Raw genomic sequence first — 13,470 nt, forward strand, 5'->3', positions numbered from 1 at the left:
CAAACCGGATGTTAAAAAACCAGATTGAATCTCTCAATCTGCTACACTACAGCCCCATCGATGAGAATGGGGGTGTGCTCGGTCCTCCTTTTCCTGTAGTCCACAATCATCTCCTTTTGTCTTGATTACGTTGAGGGATAGGTTGTTATACTGGCACCACCCGGCCAGGTCTCTGACCTCCTCCCTATAGGCTGTCTTGTCGTTGTCGATGATCAGGCCTACCACTGTTGTGTCATCTGCAAACTTAATGATGGTGTTGGCCATGCAGTCGTGGGTGAACAGGGAGTACAGGAGGGGACTGAGCACGCTCCCCTGAGGGGCCCCGTGTTGAGGATCAGCATGGCAGATGTGTTGTTACCTACACTTACCAACTGGGGGCGGCCCGTCAGGAAGTCCAGGATCCAGTTGAAGAGGACGGTGTTTAGTCCCAGGGTTCTTAGCTTTGTGATGAGCTTCGAGGGCACTATGGTGTTGAACGCTGAGCTGTAGTCAATGAATAGCATTCTCACGTAGATGTTCCTTTTGTCCAGGTGGGAAAGGGCAGTGTGGAGTGCAATAGAGATTGCATCATCTGTGGATCTGTTTGAACAGTATGCAAATTGGAGTGGGTCTTGGGTTTCTGGGATAATGGTGTTAATGTGAGCCATTACCAGCCTTTCAAAGCACTTTGTGTGTGTGTGTGTGTGTGTGTGTGTGTGTGTGTGTGTGTGTGTGTGTGTGTGTGTGTGTGTGTGTGTGTGTGTGTGTGTGTGTGTGTGTGTGTGTGTGTGTGTGTGTGTGTGTGTGTGTGTGTGTGTGTGTGTGTGTGTGTGTGTGTGATATCTGTTCTGGGTGTTGTAATGTCCTGTTTTCCTCCCCTAGGTGGCATGTCTGATCAGGGTGCCTACTGAGGTGGTGAAACAGAGGACTCAGGCCTCGCTGTCCTCCAACACCTACCAGGTGCTGCTGGCCACTCTCAGAGAGGAGGTAGGGCCGACACCATGACCCATCAATACTACAATATTTGTTTTTCCATTCTCTCCAAATGTTTCATGTATGTGTGTGTATCCAGACTGTGTGGTGTGTGTTCCCTAACACCTATCGTGTCCTTGTGCAGGGTGTCAGAGGCTTGTATAGGGGCTACAAGAGTACGGTACTCAGAGAGGTAGGCCTGGATCCCACACACACCTACCTTCTACACTGACTCTGCCAAAAGTACATCAAAGCTTTCTCATTGCATTAGTCTCTATCAAACATCATTGGCAGCTTCATGGACTCTTGGTAGTTTTTTGTCCCTCAAATGCTTGTGTGTTTGTGTGTGTGTGTGTGTGCAGCCTGTACCACGGTAACATGTCAGGTAGTGTACTTGTAGACTGAGACTATTCAGAATTGATTAATTCATGATAACTGTGTGAAAGACGGTTGTATTTTCTCCCATTAGTCCTCTGAAAGCCTTCTAAATCCCGCTGGGCAGAGAGGAGTGGATGGAATCACTCAACTATTGGGTTTTTCTCTGTTTCATTTTGCACAATTACTTAACCGAGACCGGTTCCCTCTAATGGAATATCTTGATTAATTAAAGTAATTAGAGATGTTATAAATGCAAAACAAAACAAGGAGTAAAAAAAGGAGAGATTGAACATTGAACCAGTCCTCTTGATGACGGCTCACCTTTGTAGTGGAGCACCTACTCTGCTCCCACTCTTTGATTCATTATCTGCTGGTTAGTTGCACCTGCAGAGCATGGTCATGTGGGATTGATTCAGGAACGCTGCACCCCACAGGCTTTTTTCTTCTTTCTAATTTTCATTAGAATGAGAGAGAAACCACGAGAGGGGGGAAGAAAACTAGTATGTGAGGGTGACAGTTGTTCTCCTCTCTCTTTTTGGGGTACTGTCCCCTACCGCTGTGCTAGCCTGTACTTATTTTCTGCCTCACTAAACCGATGTTATTCACGCAAATTCCATCTGGACAGTGAGGAAAAAAAGGACAACAAGGCTCTGTGATTTCTCCAAGGGGCTGTGAATAAATGAATACATTTGGAGGCTGGCACCCGGCCCGTGTGCATACTAAGGGCCAGATGAAACGGCGGGGAGAGAGGCAGAGGAGTGCGCAGGATCCTCCTCGTGATTGGCTTTGACGTGTGGCAGGATGGTAATTCATTTTCTCATCCGGCTATCCGCTATCTCATCCTGCTCGGCGACCCTGTCAAGATAACTTTGTTTATCCCGAGCAGCGCTCCCCCAGTACGGTCACCTAATTGAGGTCCTCTCCGTGATGTATATTCATTAAGGATCCTTCAGAAGTGATTTCTGATGGCAGAGATCTCTCAGGTGACTGCAGGAGGCCGGAGGGAGTATGGCTGTGGCCAGGACGAGGGGTATGAGCAGTAGGGAGTGGTGCAGGACTAATTTACAGCTGACATGATAATGTTAGGTAGCACATCAATCTCTTAATGTATTTATATCTTCAGATCTATCGTTTTCTAAATGAAATATTTGCTCTTTGTTAAGCTGAGGTAGGATTTAAGTTTCAGACAGTAGGAAATACCCAAGGCCAGGGGTCCTCAACTCTGACCCTACGAGGTCCGGAGCCTGTTGTTTTTCTTTTCTACCTGATAATTAATTGCACACACCTGGTGTCCCATGTCTAAATCAGTCCCTGATTAGAGAGGAACAATGAAAAAATGAGGTGGAACTGGCTTCGAGGTCCAAAGTTGAATTTGAGGGCCCTATGCCTAAATGAGAAATGTAGAAATGCAAGCAAAGTGATTTCGCTTTATCTGTGCCAAAAGAAAGTACTTAAATCCAAATACAGGTTCTGGGGAATCATTTGTTTGGATTCCTATGCACTAGGCTGTTAGTTGTATTTGTTGTCCATTTCAATCATTGTAAATCCCAGTAAATCACCACCATTAGTATTATGTAAATGCTCAACATTTAATTAAGGCCTTGCTTAGGTCTTTTGTTAATGTACTTTGGCATGTTCCCAGTTTGGGTGGTTTATGGTACGTTCTCTCGCCTCACCACCTGTTCAGAGTACTGTTCCTGTTCACCACTAGAGGGCAGAAGAAGATTATTCCACTCAGAATCGTATTATTTATATTTAGCCTTTATTTAACTAAGCAAGTCAGTTAAGAACAAATTCTTATTTACAATGACGGCCTACCGGGGAACAGTGGGTTAACTGCCTTGTTCAGGGGAAGAATGACAGATTTTTACCTTGTCAGCGCAGGGATTCGATCCAGCAACCTTTCGGTTACTGGCCCACCACTAGGCTACCTGGCGCCCCTAATCCTATGTTCTGAGAGCCCTTGCCTTCCTCTCCTCTCCAAACTGGCGTTATGACATTTATGAGCACCAATCACCCTGATGAAATTGATAGGCTTTTTTTCTGCATGACAGTAGTGAACATGTTTGAGTGCCATTATACTCTGGCATACATAAGAATTTATCTTTGAGTTGAGCTAGACTGTTTCCATTACTTTTTCATTAATGGGCTTCAATTATGTTATTCGCTAGTAATTTAGTCATTTGCTAGTTTGCATTGAGGAGGGCTGTGTAAGTGAAGCAGACAGTCATTGCTCTGACAAGGTGAAATGAGGGAGTTGCGTTATCCTCTCTAACCCTCAAGCACAGCTCAATACTCCTATTGCTCTCTCTTTCTCTCTCTCTGTCTTTGCCTCTCTGTCTCTCTCTTCCCCCTCTTTCTCTCCCTCTCTCTCACCCAACTCTTGTCCCCCAGGGAGTTGCTGTAGGAGAGAGTGACAGAGAGCGAGAAAGAGTGAGCGACCTGTCTTCCGTTCATCTGTCTGACAGGAACAAAAGCGGGATGATTTATGTGTCCCCGGTCCTCCTCCCAATAACACAGGGCTGGAACAGCCGTCTGGAGCACTGAACTGAAAGACAACCTGCAGTCTCTCTCTGTCTGTCTATCTGTCTCTCGCTCGCTCGCTCACTCTCTCTCTGCCTCAGCAGACAGGAGCTGGCATCCAGCTCAGGGAGAGAGACCAGTCTTACCAAATGCATTACTCCTCTCTATCCTGCTCTCCTGGGCTCCAGAATGAGTTGCTCTCCCTTGGGGCATATCTTTCTCTTAAAGTAGTCATATGTAACTATAAATTGTCACCAAAGTAAATACACTTTATCTGCACAGGTAAAAGGGCAACTTTGACTATATAAATGAACAACTCTGTTCTCCTTTCCCTCTCACTCAAGCCCTCTCTCCTTTTCTCCCTCAAACACTGTTGACATGAGGGCATTTGGCCCCTGTGGCCCAGGTCTAACCCCAGTTGTTTTAATTGCTCTATTGTTTACCTTCCTTCTCTGCCTCAGTCACAGTGGAACATGTGTGTGTTCTGATGCAATAATGGTGTTATACACTGAGTATATAAAACATTATGAACATCTGCTCTTTCCATGACAGACTGAGCAGGTGAATCAGGTGAAAGCTGTGATCTTTTGTTGATGACACTTGTTTAATCCACTTCAAGCAGTGTAGATGAAGGGGAGGAGACAGGTTAAAGGATTGTTAAGCCTTGAGACAATTGAGACAGGCATTGTATATGTGTGCCATTCAGAGGGTGAATGTGCAAGACAAAAGATTTAAGTGCCTTTGAACAGGGTATGGTATTAGGTGCCAGGCGCACCAGTTTGTGTCTAGAACTGCAACGCTGCTGGGTTTTCCATTATCAACAGTTTCCTGTGTGTATCAAGAATGGTCCACCATCCAAAGGACATCCAGCCAACTTGACACAACTGTGGGCAGCATTGGAGTCAACATGGGCCAGCAGCCCTGTGGAACGCTTTCGCCACCTTGTAGAGTCCGTGTCCCAACGAATTGAGTCTGTTTTCAGGGCAAAAGGGGCAAAATAAACCGTTCCAGACGGTTATGATATGATGTTAAAATGCCTATTTACTCTTTTATCTCACTGCACAATCCACTGTCTCATCAGCCCAGCCAGGCAATTTATATATATTGAAATTTGATCTCCAGCTGTCCCAGAGTAATGAACGTGTCTGGGGTCAGGACGAGGCAGACAGACAGGCAGACAGCTTTTTTCAGCCAGTCAAAATCATGAATCAGACAAATGTTTATGGATATATACTACCGTTAAAAAGTTTGGAGTGACTTAGAAATGTTCTTGTTTTTGAAAGAAAAGCAACAAAAAAAAGTCAATTTTAATATAACATCAAATTGATCAGAAATACAGTGTAGACATTGTTAATGTTGTAAATGACTATTGTAGCTGGAAACGGCTGATAAAAAAAAAAAAAGAATTAAAAAAGAATTTAAAAAAGGGAATATCTACATATGTGGACAGTGGCCCATTATCAGCAACCGTCACTCCTGTGTTCCAATGACACGTTGTGTTAGCTAATCCAAGTTTATCATTTTAAAAGGCTAATTGATCATTAGAAAACCCTTTGCAATTATGTTAGCACAGCTGAAAACTGTTGTTCTGATTAAAGAAGCAATAAAACTGGCTTTCTTTAGACTAGTTGAGTATCTGGACCATCAGCATTTGTGGGTTCAATTACAGGCTCAAAACTGCCAGAAACAAATAACGTTTTTTCTGAAACTCGTCAGTCTATTCTTGTTCTGAGAAATGAAGGCTATTCCATGCGAGAAATAGCCAAGAAACTGAAGATCTAGTACAACGCTGTGTATTACTCCCTTCACAGAACAGAGCAAACTGGCTCTAACCAGAATAGAAAAATGAGTGGGAGGCCCCGGTGCACGACTGAGCAAGAGGACAAATACATTAGAGTGTCTTGTTTGAGAAACAAACGCCTCACAAGTCCTGAACTGGCAGCTTCATTAAATAGTACCCGCAAAACACCAGTCTCAACGTCAACAGTGGAGATGCGACTCCGGGATGACATTTCAATAGAAAACAGGTCAAATGAATCTAAATGCACCTAGTTTGCTGTCTTTCCAGTTTCAGTTTGAAGTGATTGTGTTAGCTGTGTAGTTGGCTAGCTCCTCTGATCAGTGTCCTAGCGAGAGAGCAAATGTTCTATGCCAGGCGAAATCTCGCATCATTAGCTCATTGTTATGGATGTATCCAAATAAATGTCACTAGAAAACAGCTTAAGCAAACACAAATGCAGCCACTTTGCTGTTATTCTGACTGCACTGTTTGACTCTAAGTTAGGCGTTATTGGCTAACTAGCAAGCTAGGGATAAGAACGGCAACGGAACATTTAGAACGAACGCCTGGATCTAGAACAAAGATATAGAACAAAAAGACTTAATGACTGGGTCGCTTCTCTGGCAACCTAACAGATAGAATGAATGACCTGCCGGCTTGTGTAGCAAGTAGCAACACTACATTTGTGTCTGGACTATATCTCGTGGAAGAATTAAATAGTAGGAATACATTCATCAAAATCATTATTTGAATATGTTGGTAACCCTTTGTATAAAAGCTATAATACCCTCGAAGCCGGTGTTTGGAAGATATATTGGCACAACTTTTTCTCTGGTATAACAACACCTGTGCCAATATATCCTCCAAACACCGGCTTCTCTGACATTCTCACTTAAACACCCTCATCTGACTCGCTGTTACAGATGGAGAAAGGGAAAGACAATATGGAAGATTTACTCTGCACGTGTGAGGGAATGTAGGCTTCCTCTCTCCCTCTCTCTAACGTGGGCACAATCTGTTGTTTAATACTGGGTTGGACTGTATATCTAGTCCAGGGTTCCCCTCTATAACATCAATATCTACAGTCCAAAATAATCCTCAAACAACAACCCCCCCCCCCCCCCCCCCCCCCCCCCCCCCCCAAAAAGGGAGATGAGACTGGTACACATGTCAGTGTGGGTAAATGTAACTGGGTGTTGTTTAGAAGATGGAATCCTATTGATTCACATCTGCTCGTGCATTGCTCTGTTTACATAATGGGATCAATGAGTAGCAGGGAGGCCTGGCGGATATAATGGGCCCTGTTGACCTTTGTGTGTTTGGCCTGACCTGTCTGTGTGTGTAGAGGTCTGTGTGGTGTATGTGTGGGGGACAGAGAGAGAGGGAGGGAGAATATAAAAATAAGGTGTGTGTGGGGGGTGAGCTATCTGGTGTCAGCACATAGTTGGAGCTGGTATTGGCTGTGCAGACAGGCTGAGGGAGAGGAGACACAGCTGTTGCATGCTGTTCCTACCAGGCAGGGAGGAACCAACCTTCACACTACAGCCTCCTCTTTTCCCTTAGTACCCCTATCCTGCTGGGACCAGCTCCGTCTGATAATCCACCCCCCGCTGGAGCAGTTAGCCTGATCTAACTCACCGGCACCACCTTGATTAGCACCCCCCGTTTATACTCCACAAACCATGTGTACTGAGGTATTTGTTGAGGCAGTAGACATTAAGCTTTCCATGTTGAAAGAGCATCAGAAACCACACCTGACAGTGTCCCTATAGCATTAGGCCAATAGAATGAGATCAGAGACATCATTGGATAAAACATAGAATGAATTCCAAAGTTACAATGATGGAATTTGCAAACCCGTGTCCCTCACTGACTTACTCATATTCTGAACTCCGCTTTGAGTGACTCAACTATTATTACACATGTCATTGGTTTAGCTTGTTGTAGTAGCCTACACAATCCCAAACTCATTTAACAGACTGAAGTCTGTGCTGAAATGTTTGATGGTTTTCTGTGTCATGAACATGAAGTCCCCCACACACATAATGTTATAGACACATGCCCTGCCGTTCAGTCGACAGGACGTTGTAGAGACTAGCTTACTGTGTCTGTCTCTGTCAGAACTCTCACATTGGACATTACTGGCCTTGTTTTGCTGTGGTTGGAGATTGAAGTTTATGATATATGTTTATGCTGGCTCTCCCCTCTTTTTGTCAGTAAGCTCTCTCTGGTTGATGTGTTTGTCAGGACTATGAACGAGGGTCTCTCCCTCACACACACACACACACACACACACACACGTATGCACACACTCCCCTCATACACACTCCCAGTGGGATGCAGTTTGGTAGGTGCTCCTCGACAGCTCCTGGTGTATATCTGAGAACAAGCCTGGTGGCCTCCGCTAGAACAACAAGCAGAGGTACTGATGACTAATGGACTTGGAATGAGGAGGTGGACTCTGGATGAGTACACAGGCAGGATGGAGACAGACAGACACCCCACGTACAGGTCCCAGGGTCTTATCCTTGGTTGGGGGACAGGACACGGCTGTGTTCAGCTGGATGAGGAGAGGAGCATGATGATCCATAAGAGGTTGAGTTACTGGACCCAGGCATCCTACACAGTATATCATGGTGTTGTGTGTATCTGTATGCTGCAAAGAATTCCTCAGTACAACCACAGTGCTCAGGGAAGTGATTCATTTTGCAGTCCAGGGCTGGTTCAAACTAAAACCAATGATTGCAAAGTTAAACAAACTATACAACTCTATGCACAAGGACTACTTTTAACTAATTCTAGTGAACAGTTTGCAAAAACTCATTTCTTGAACAATGGTGCAGATGCAGAGTTTGGTAACAGAATGATCTGCAATGATCTTCAAGAAAATGTGTACAAAAAGAGTTGTGTGGTTTGTTTAACTTTGCCATCATTGGTATTTGTTTGGCATACATTATTACGTGAAAAATCTGAGTCTCAGCATCACTCTGTTACCGTGGAATTGCCCTTATGCTAGTATTTATTATTTTACACCATGTTGTCTCCCCAATTTCATGGTAGTTAGTCTTGTCTCATCGCTGCAACTTCCGTACGGACTTGGGAGAGGCAAAGGTTGAGAGCCGTGCGTCCTCCGAAACACAACCCAGCCAAGCCGCACTGCTTCTTGACACAATGCCCACTTAAACCGGAAGCCAGCCGCATCAATGTGTCAGAGGAAACACCGTACACCTGGCGACCGTGTCAGCGTGCACTACGCCCGGCCCACCACAGGAGTCACTAGTGCGCGATGGGACAAGGACATCCCTGCCTGCCAAACCCTCCCCTAACCTGGACGACGCTGGGCCAATTGTGCGCCACCCCATGGGTCTCCCGGTCGCGGCCGGCTGCGACAGAGCCTGGAGTCGAACCCATAATCTCTAGTGGCACAGCTAGCACTGCGATGCAGTGCCTTAAAAACTTATTTGGGACTGGGGGGCAGTATTGAGTAGCTTGGATGAATAAGGTGCCCAGAGTAAATTGCCTGCTACTTAGGCCCAGAAGCTAGAATATGCATATAATTAGTAGATTTGGATAGAAAACACTCTGAAGTTTCTAAAAACTGTTTGAATGATGTCTGTGAGTATAACAGAACTCTTATGGCAGGCATAAACCTGAGAAAAAATCCAACCAGGAAGTGGGAAATCTGAGGTTTGTAGTTTTTCAAGTCATTGCCTATCGAATATACAGTGTCTATGGGGTCATATTGCTGTTTGAGTCAGGGGTCTGGCAGAATGCCATGAGCTCAGTCAGGCATGCGCCCGTGAGAGTTAGCTGCGTTCCTTTTCATTTCTAAAGACAAAGGAATTGTCCGGTTGAAACATTATTGAAGATTTATGATAAAAACATCCTAAAGATTGATTCTAAACATCGTTTGACAAGTTTCTATGAACTGTAATATAACTTTTTTGACTTTTCGTCTGAACTAAGTGATCGCACATTGAGCATTTGGATTACTGGGCTAAATGCGTGAACAAAAAGGAGGTATTTGGACATAAATGATGGACTTTATCAAACAAAACAAACATTTATTGTGGAACTGGGATTCCTGGGAGTGCATTCCGATGAAGATCATCAAAGGTTAGTAATTAATTTTAACGCTATTTCTGAGTTTTGTGACACCTCTCCTTCTTTGGAAAATGGCTTTGTTTTTCTGTGACTTGGCGCTGACCTAACATAATCGCAACGTGTGCTTTCGCCGTAAAGCCTTTTTGAAATCAGACACTGTGGCTGGATTAACGAGAAGTTTATCTTTAAAATGGTGTATAATACTTGTATGTTTTGAGGAATTTTAATTATGAGATTTCTGTTTTGAATTTGGCGCCCTGCAATTTCACTGGCTGTTGTTGAGGCTAGCGTCCCACATATCCCAGAGAAGTTAGACCACTGCCTTAGACCACTGCGTCGCGCAGGAGCCCTGCCCTATGCTAGTATGTCTTACTACCCACTCTGATGGGTATTAAACACAAACCAAAGTGACCAGAACACAGTGAAGTGATTACAGCTTTTCATCCGTTTCTGATTATTTCCCAGGCCTCTGACCTATCAGAGAAGCAGCAGGAACACCTTAGCCTGATGTCAGTGTGCACCAGAGCCAGGCCAGGTCTGTAGCAGACACACGTGTACACAGGAAGCATGGATTCACAACCAATAACACCCTGACAGGGTTATTACAGCTGTTATCCAGGGCTAGGAGATTGTTACGTTTGAAAGCGTTGTGTTGTTGTTTTTACTGGTTTCCCTTAGCGTCAACTGTACTGTGAGCAGAGTTTTGGTGTCATGGTCAGTGGTGTGGTTGTGACCAACATGGCTGCCATTTGCGATCGGTAATGAGGGTATATGTCTCCAGGTCTGGGGACTATGCTTTCTTCCCACAATTTTCTGCATGTTTGCCTCAATCCGAGCAGAAAACGATCCGGGCCTCATGTGTTTCCAATAAGGACTGCATGCCTGGCGAGGAATTCAGAATCACAGAGTGGGGAGGGGGGGTCAAGAGGGGGAGAGACTGGATGGGGTCAAGAGAAGGAGAGAGGGTGGAGGGGGGTCAAGAGAAAGAGAGGGGGTGAGTGGAGGGGGTTCAGGAGAAGGAGAGAGGGGGGAGAGACTGGAGGGGGTCAAGAGAAGGAGAGAGGGTGGAGGGGGGTCAAGAGAAAGAGAGGGGGTGAGTGGAGGGGGTCAAGAGAAAGAGAGCGGGAGAGTGGAGGGGGTTCAGGAGAAGGAGAGAGGGGGGAGAGACTGGAGGGGGTCAAGAGAAGGGGAGAGACTGGAGGGGGTCAAGAGAAGGGGAGAGACTGGAGGGGGTCAAGAGAAGGAGAGAGGGTGGAGGGGGGTCAAGAGACGGAGAGAGGGGGGAGAGACTGGAGGGGGTCAAAAAAGGAGAGAGGGGGGGAAACTGGAGGGAGGTGAAGAGAGGGGGAGAGTCTGGAGGGGGTCAAAATAAGAGGGATGGAGAGACTGGAGGGGTGTCAAGAGAAGGAGAGAGGGGGGAGAGACTAGAGGGGGTCAAGAGAAGGGGAGAGACTGGAGGGGGTCAAGAGAAGGAGAGAGGGTGGAGGGGGGTCAAGAGAAAGAGAGGGGGTGAGTGGAGGGGGGTCAAGAGAAAGAGAGCGGGAGAGTGGAGGGGGTTCAGGAGAAGGAGAGAGGGGGGGGAGACTGGAGGGGGTCAAGAGAAGGAGAGTGGGGAGAGACTGGAGGGGGTCAAACGAAAAGAGGGGGGAGTCAAGAGAGGGGGAGATACTGGAGGGGGTCAAGACAAGGAGAGAGGGGGAGAGACTGGGGGGGTCAAGAGAAGGAGGGAGGGGGGAAAGACTGGAGGGGTCTCGAGATAAGGAGAGAGGGGGGAGAGACTGGAGGGGGGTCAAAAAGGAGAGAGGGGGGAGAGACTGGAGGGGGTCAAGAGAAGGGGAGAGACTGGATAGGGTCAAGAGAAGGAGAGAGGGTGGAGGGGGGTCAAGAGAAGGAGAGAGGGGGGAAAGACTGGAGGGGGTCAAAAAAGGAGAGAGGGGGAGAGACTGAAGGTCAAGAGAAGAGGAGAGACTGGATGGGGTCAAGAGAGGGTGGAGGGGGGTCAAGAGAAGGAGAGAGGGGGGAGAGACTGGAGGGGGTCAAAAAAGGAGAGAGGGGGGAGAGACTGAAGGTCAAGAGAAGAGGAGAGACTGGATGGGGTCAAGAGAGGGTGGAGGGGGGTCAAGAGAAGGAGAGAGGGGGGAGAGACTGGAGGGGGTCAAAAGAAAAGGGGGGAGAGACTGGAGGGGTGTCAATAGAAGGATAGAGGGGGGAGAGACTGGAGGGGGTCAAAAAGGAGAGAGGGGGAGAGACTGGAGGGGGTCAAGAGAAGGGGAGAGACTGGATGGGGTCAAGAGAAGGATAGAGGGGGGAGAGACTGGAGGGGGGTCAAGAGAAGGAGGGGGAGATGGAGGGGGGTCAAGAGGAGGGGGAGACTGGAGGGGGTCAAGAGAAGGAGAGGGGGAGAGGCTGGAGGGGTTGAGAGGGGTGGTCATGAGAGGGTAGGAGAGATTGGGGGGATTGAGAGGAGGAGAGGGTAGGAGAGATTGGGGTGAGGGGGGGTCAAGAAAGAAAGAAAGCAATAGAAGCAATACAGACATACAGACAGCGTAGCCTAGTGGTTAGAGCGTTGGACTAGTAACCGGAAGGTTGCAAGTTCAAATCCCCGAGCTGACAAGGTACAAATCTGTCGTTCTGCCCCTGAACAGGCAGTTAACCCACTGTTCCTAGGCCGTCATTGAAAATAAGAATTTGTTCTTAACTGACTTGCCTAGTTAAATAAAGGTAAAATAAAAAAAAACAAAAAAAAACATAGAGGCGAAGAACTGAATAATCCATGTCCACAAGGCCAGTGCTGTTTCACCTGAGAATGGGGGGATGGAAGAGCGAGGCGGAGGACAAATCTCTGTATCACTGTAGAGTTACGGGAGGGAGCACCCTGTAATTAGAGGTTAACCTCACACTCGTTTAACAGCGCAACCACTATTTCAGGAGGGGAAACTGCTTAGCTGGATCCCTCTCCTCTCTCTCCACCCGGCTTGCTCTCATCCCTTACATCACATGGCCATCTAATTCAATTTAAGCCAATTCAGGTGTTGAATTGAAAGTCATATTAATTAACAGTGTGTTCTAGCCTGGTCACTTTTAAATGGTGATGTCTTCTGTGGATTTGAAAATGAATAACCAAATCCAGAATATTTGTAGGAATTATTTTCTGTATGTAAGCTCCTGTATTTCTGAAGCATGGATGTGTAGCCTAGTTGTTCCCTGGAGGCTATAGTGCTGGGACGTTGGCCAGATGATGGCATCTGCTGCAGGCTGAGAGCCCTGGCCCTGTAGGACCCCAGCAGCCTGGCCCTGTAGGACCCCAGCAGCCTGGCCCTGTAGGACCCCAGCAGCCTGGCCCTGTAGGACCCCAGCAGCCTGGCCCTGTAGGACCCCAGCAGCCTGGCCCTGTAGGACCCCAGCAGCCTGGCCCTGTAGGACCTCAGCAGCCTGGCCCTGTAGGACCCCAGCAGCCTGGCCCTGTAGGACCCCAGCAGCCTGGCCCTGTAGGACCCCAGCAGCCTGGCCCTGTAGGACCCCAGCAGCCTGGCCCTGTAGGACCCCAGCAGCCTGGCCCTGTAGGACCCCAGCAGCCTGGCCCTGTAGGACCTCAGCAGCCTGACCCTGTAGGACCCCAGCAGCCTGACCCTGTAGGACCCCAGCAGCCTGACCCTGTAGGACCCCAGCAGCCTGGCCCTGTAGGACCCCAGCAGCCTGGCCCTGTAGGACCCCAGCAGCCTGGCCCTGTAGGA

At 47.3% G+C, this 13,470-nt stretch overlaps 1 protein-coding gene across 2 annotated transcripts in view; it reads left to right on the forward strand.

Annotated features, from left to right (window-relative positions):
• The window catches only part of LOC129851034 (S-adenosylmethionine mitochondrial carrier protein-like), a 332,312-nt gene that overhangs the window by 280,991 nt on the left and 37,851 nt on the right, over window positions 1–13,470 (forward strand). For both annotated transcript variants that reach the window (XM_055917201.1, XM_055917200.1), the window contains exons 4-5: window positions 862–966; window positions 1,097–1,144. In XM_055917201.1, coding sequence (XP_055773176.1) covers window positions 862–966; window positions 1,097–1,144 — 153 coding nt within the window. The remainder of the gene's footprint in view (window positions 1–861; window positions 967–1,096; window positions 1,145–13,470) is intronic.

Source organism: Salvelinus fontinalis, chromosome 3 (genome assembly GCF_029448725.1).
Source record: "Salvelinus fontinalis isolate EN_2023a chromosome 3, ASM2944872v1, whole genome shotgun sequence".
NCBI classification, from domain to species: Eukaryota; Metazoa; Chordata; class Actinopteri; order Salmoniformes; family Salmonidae; genus Salvelinus; species Salvelinus fontinalis.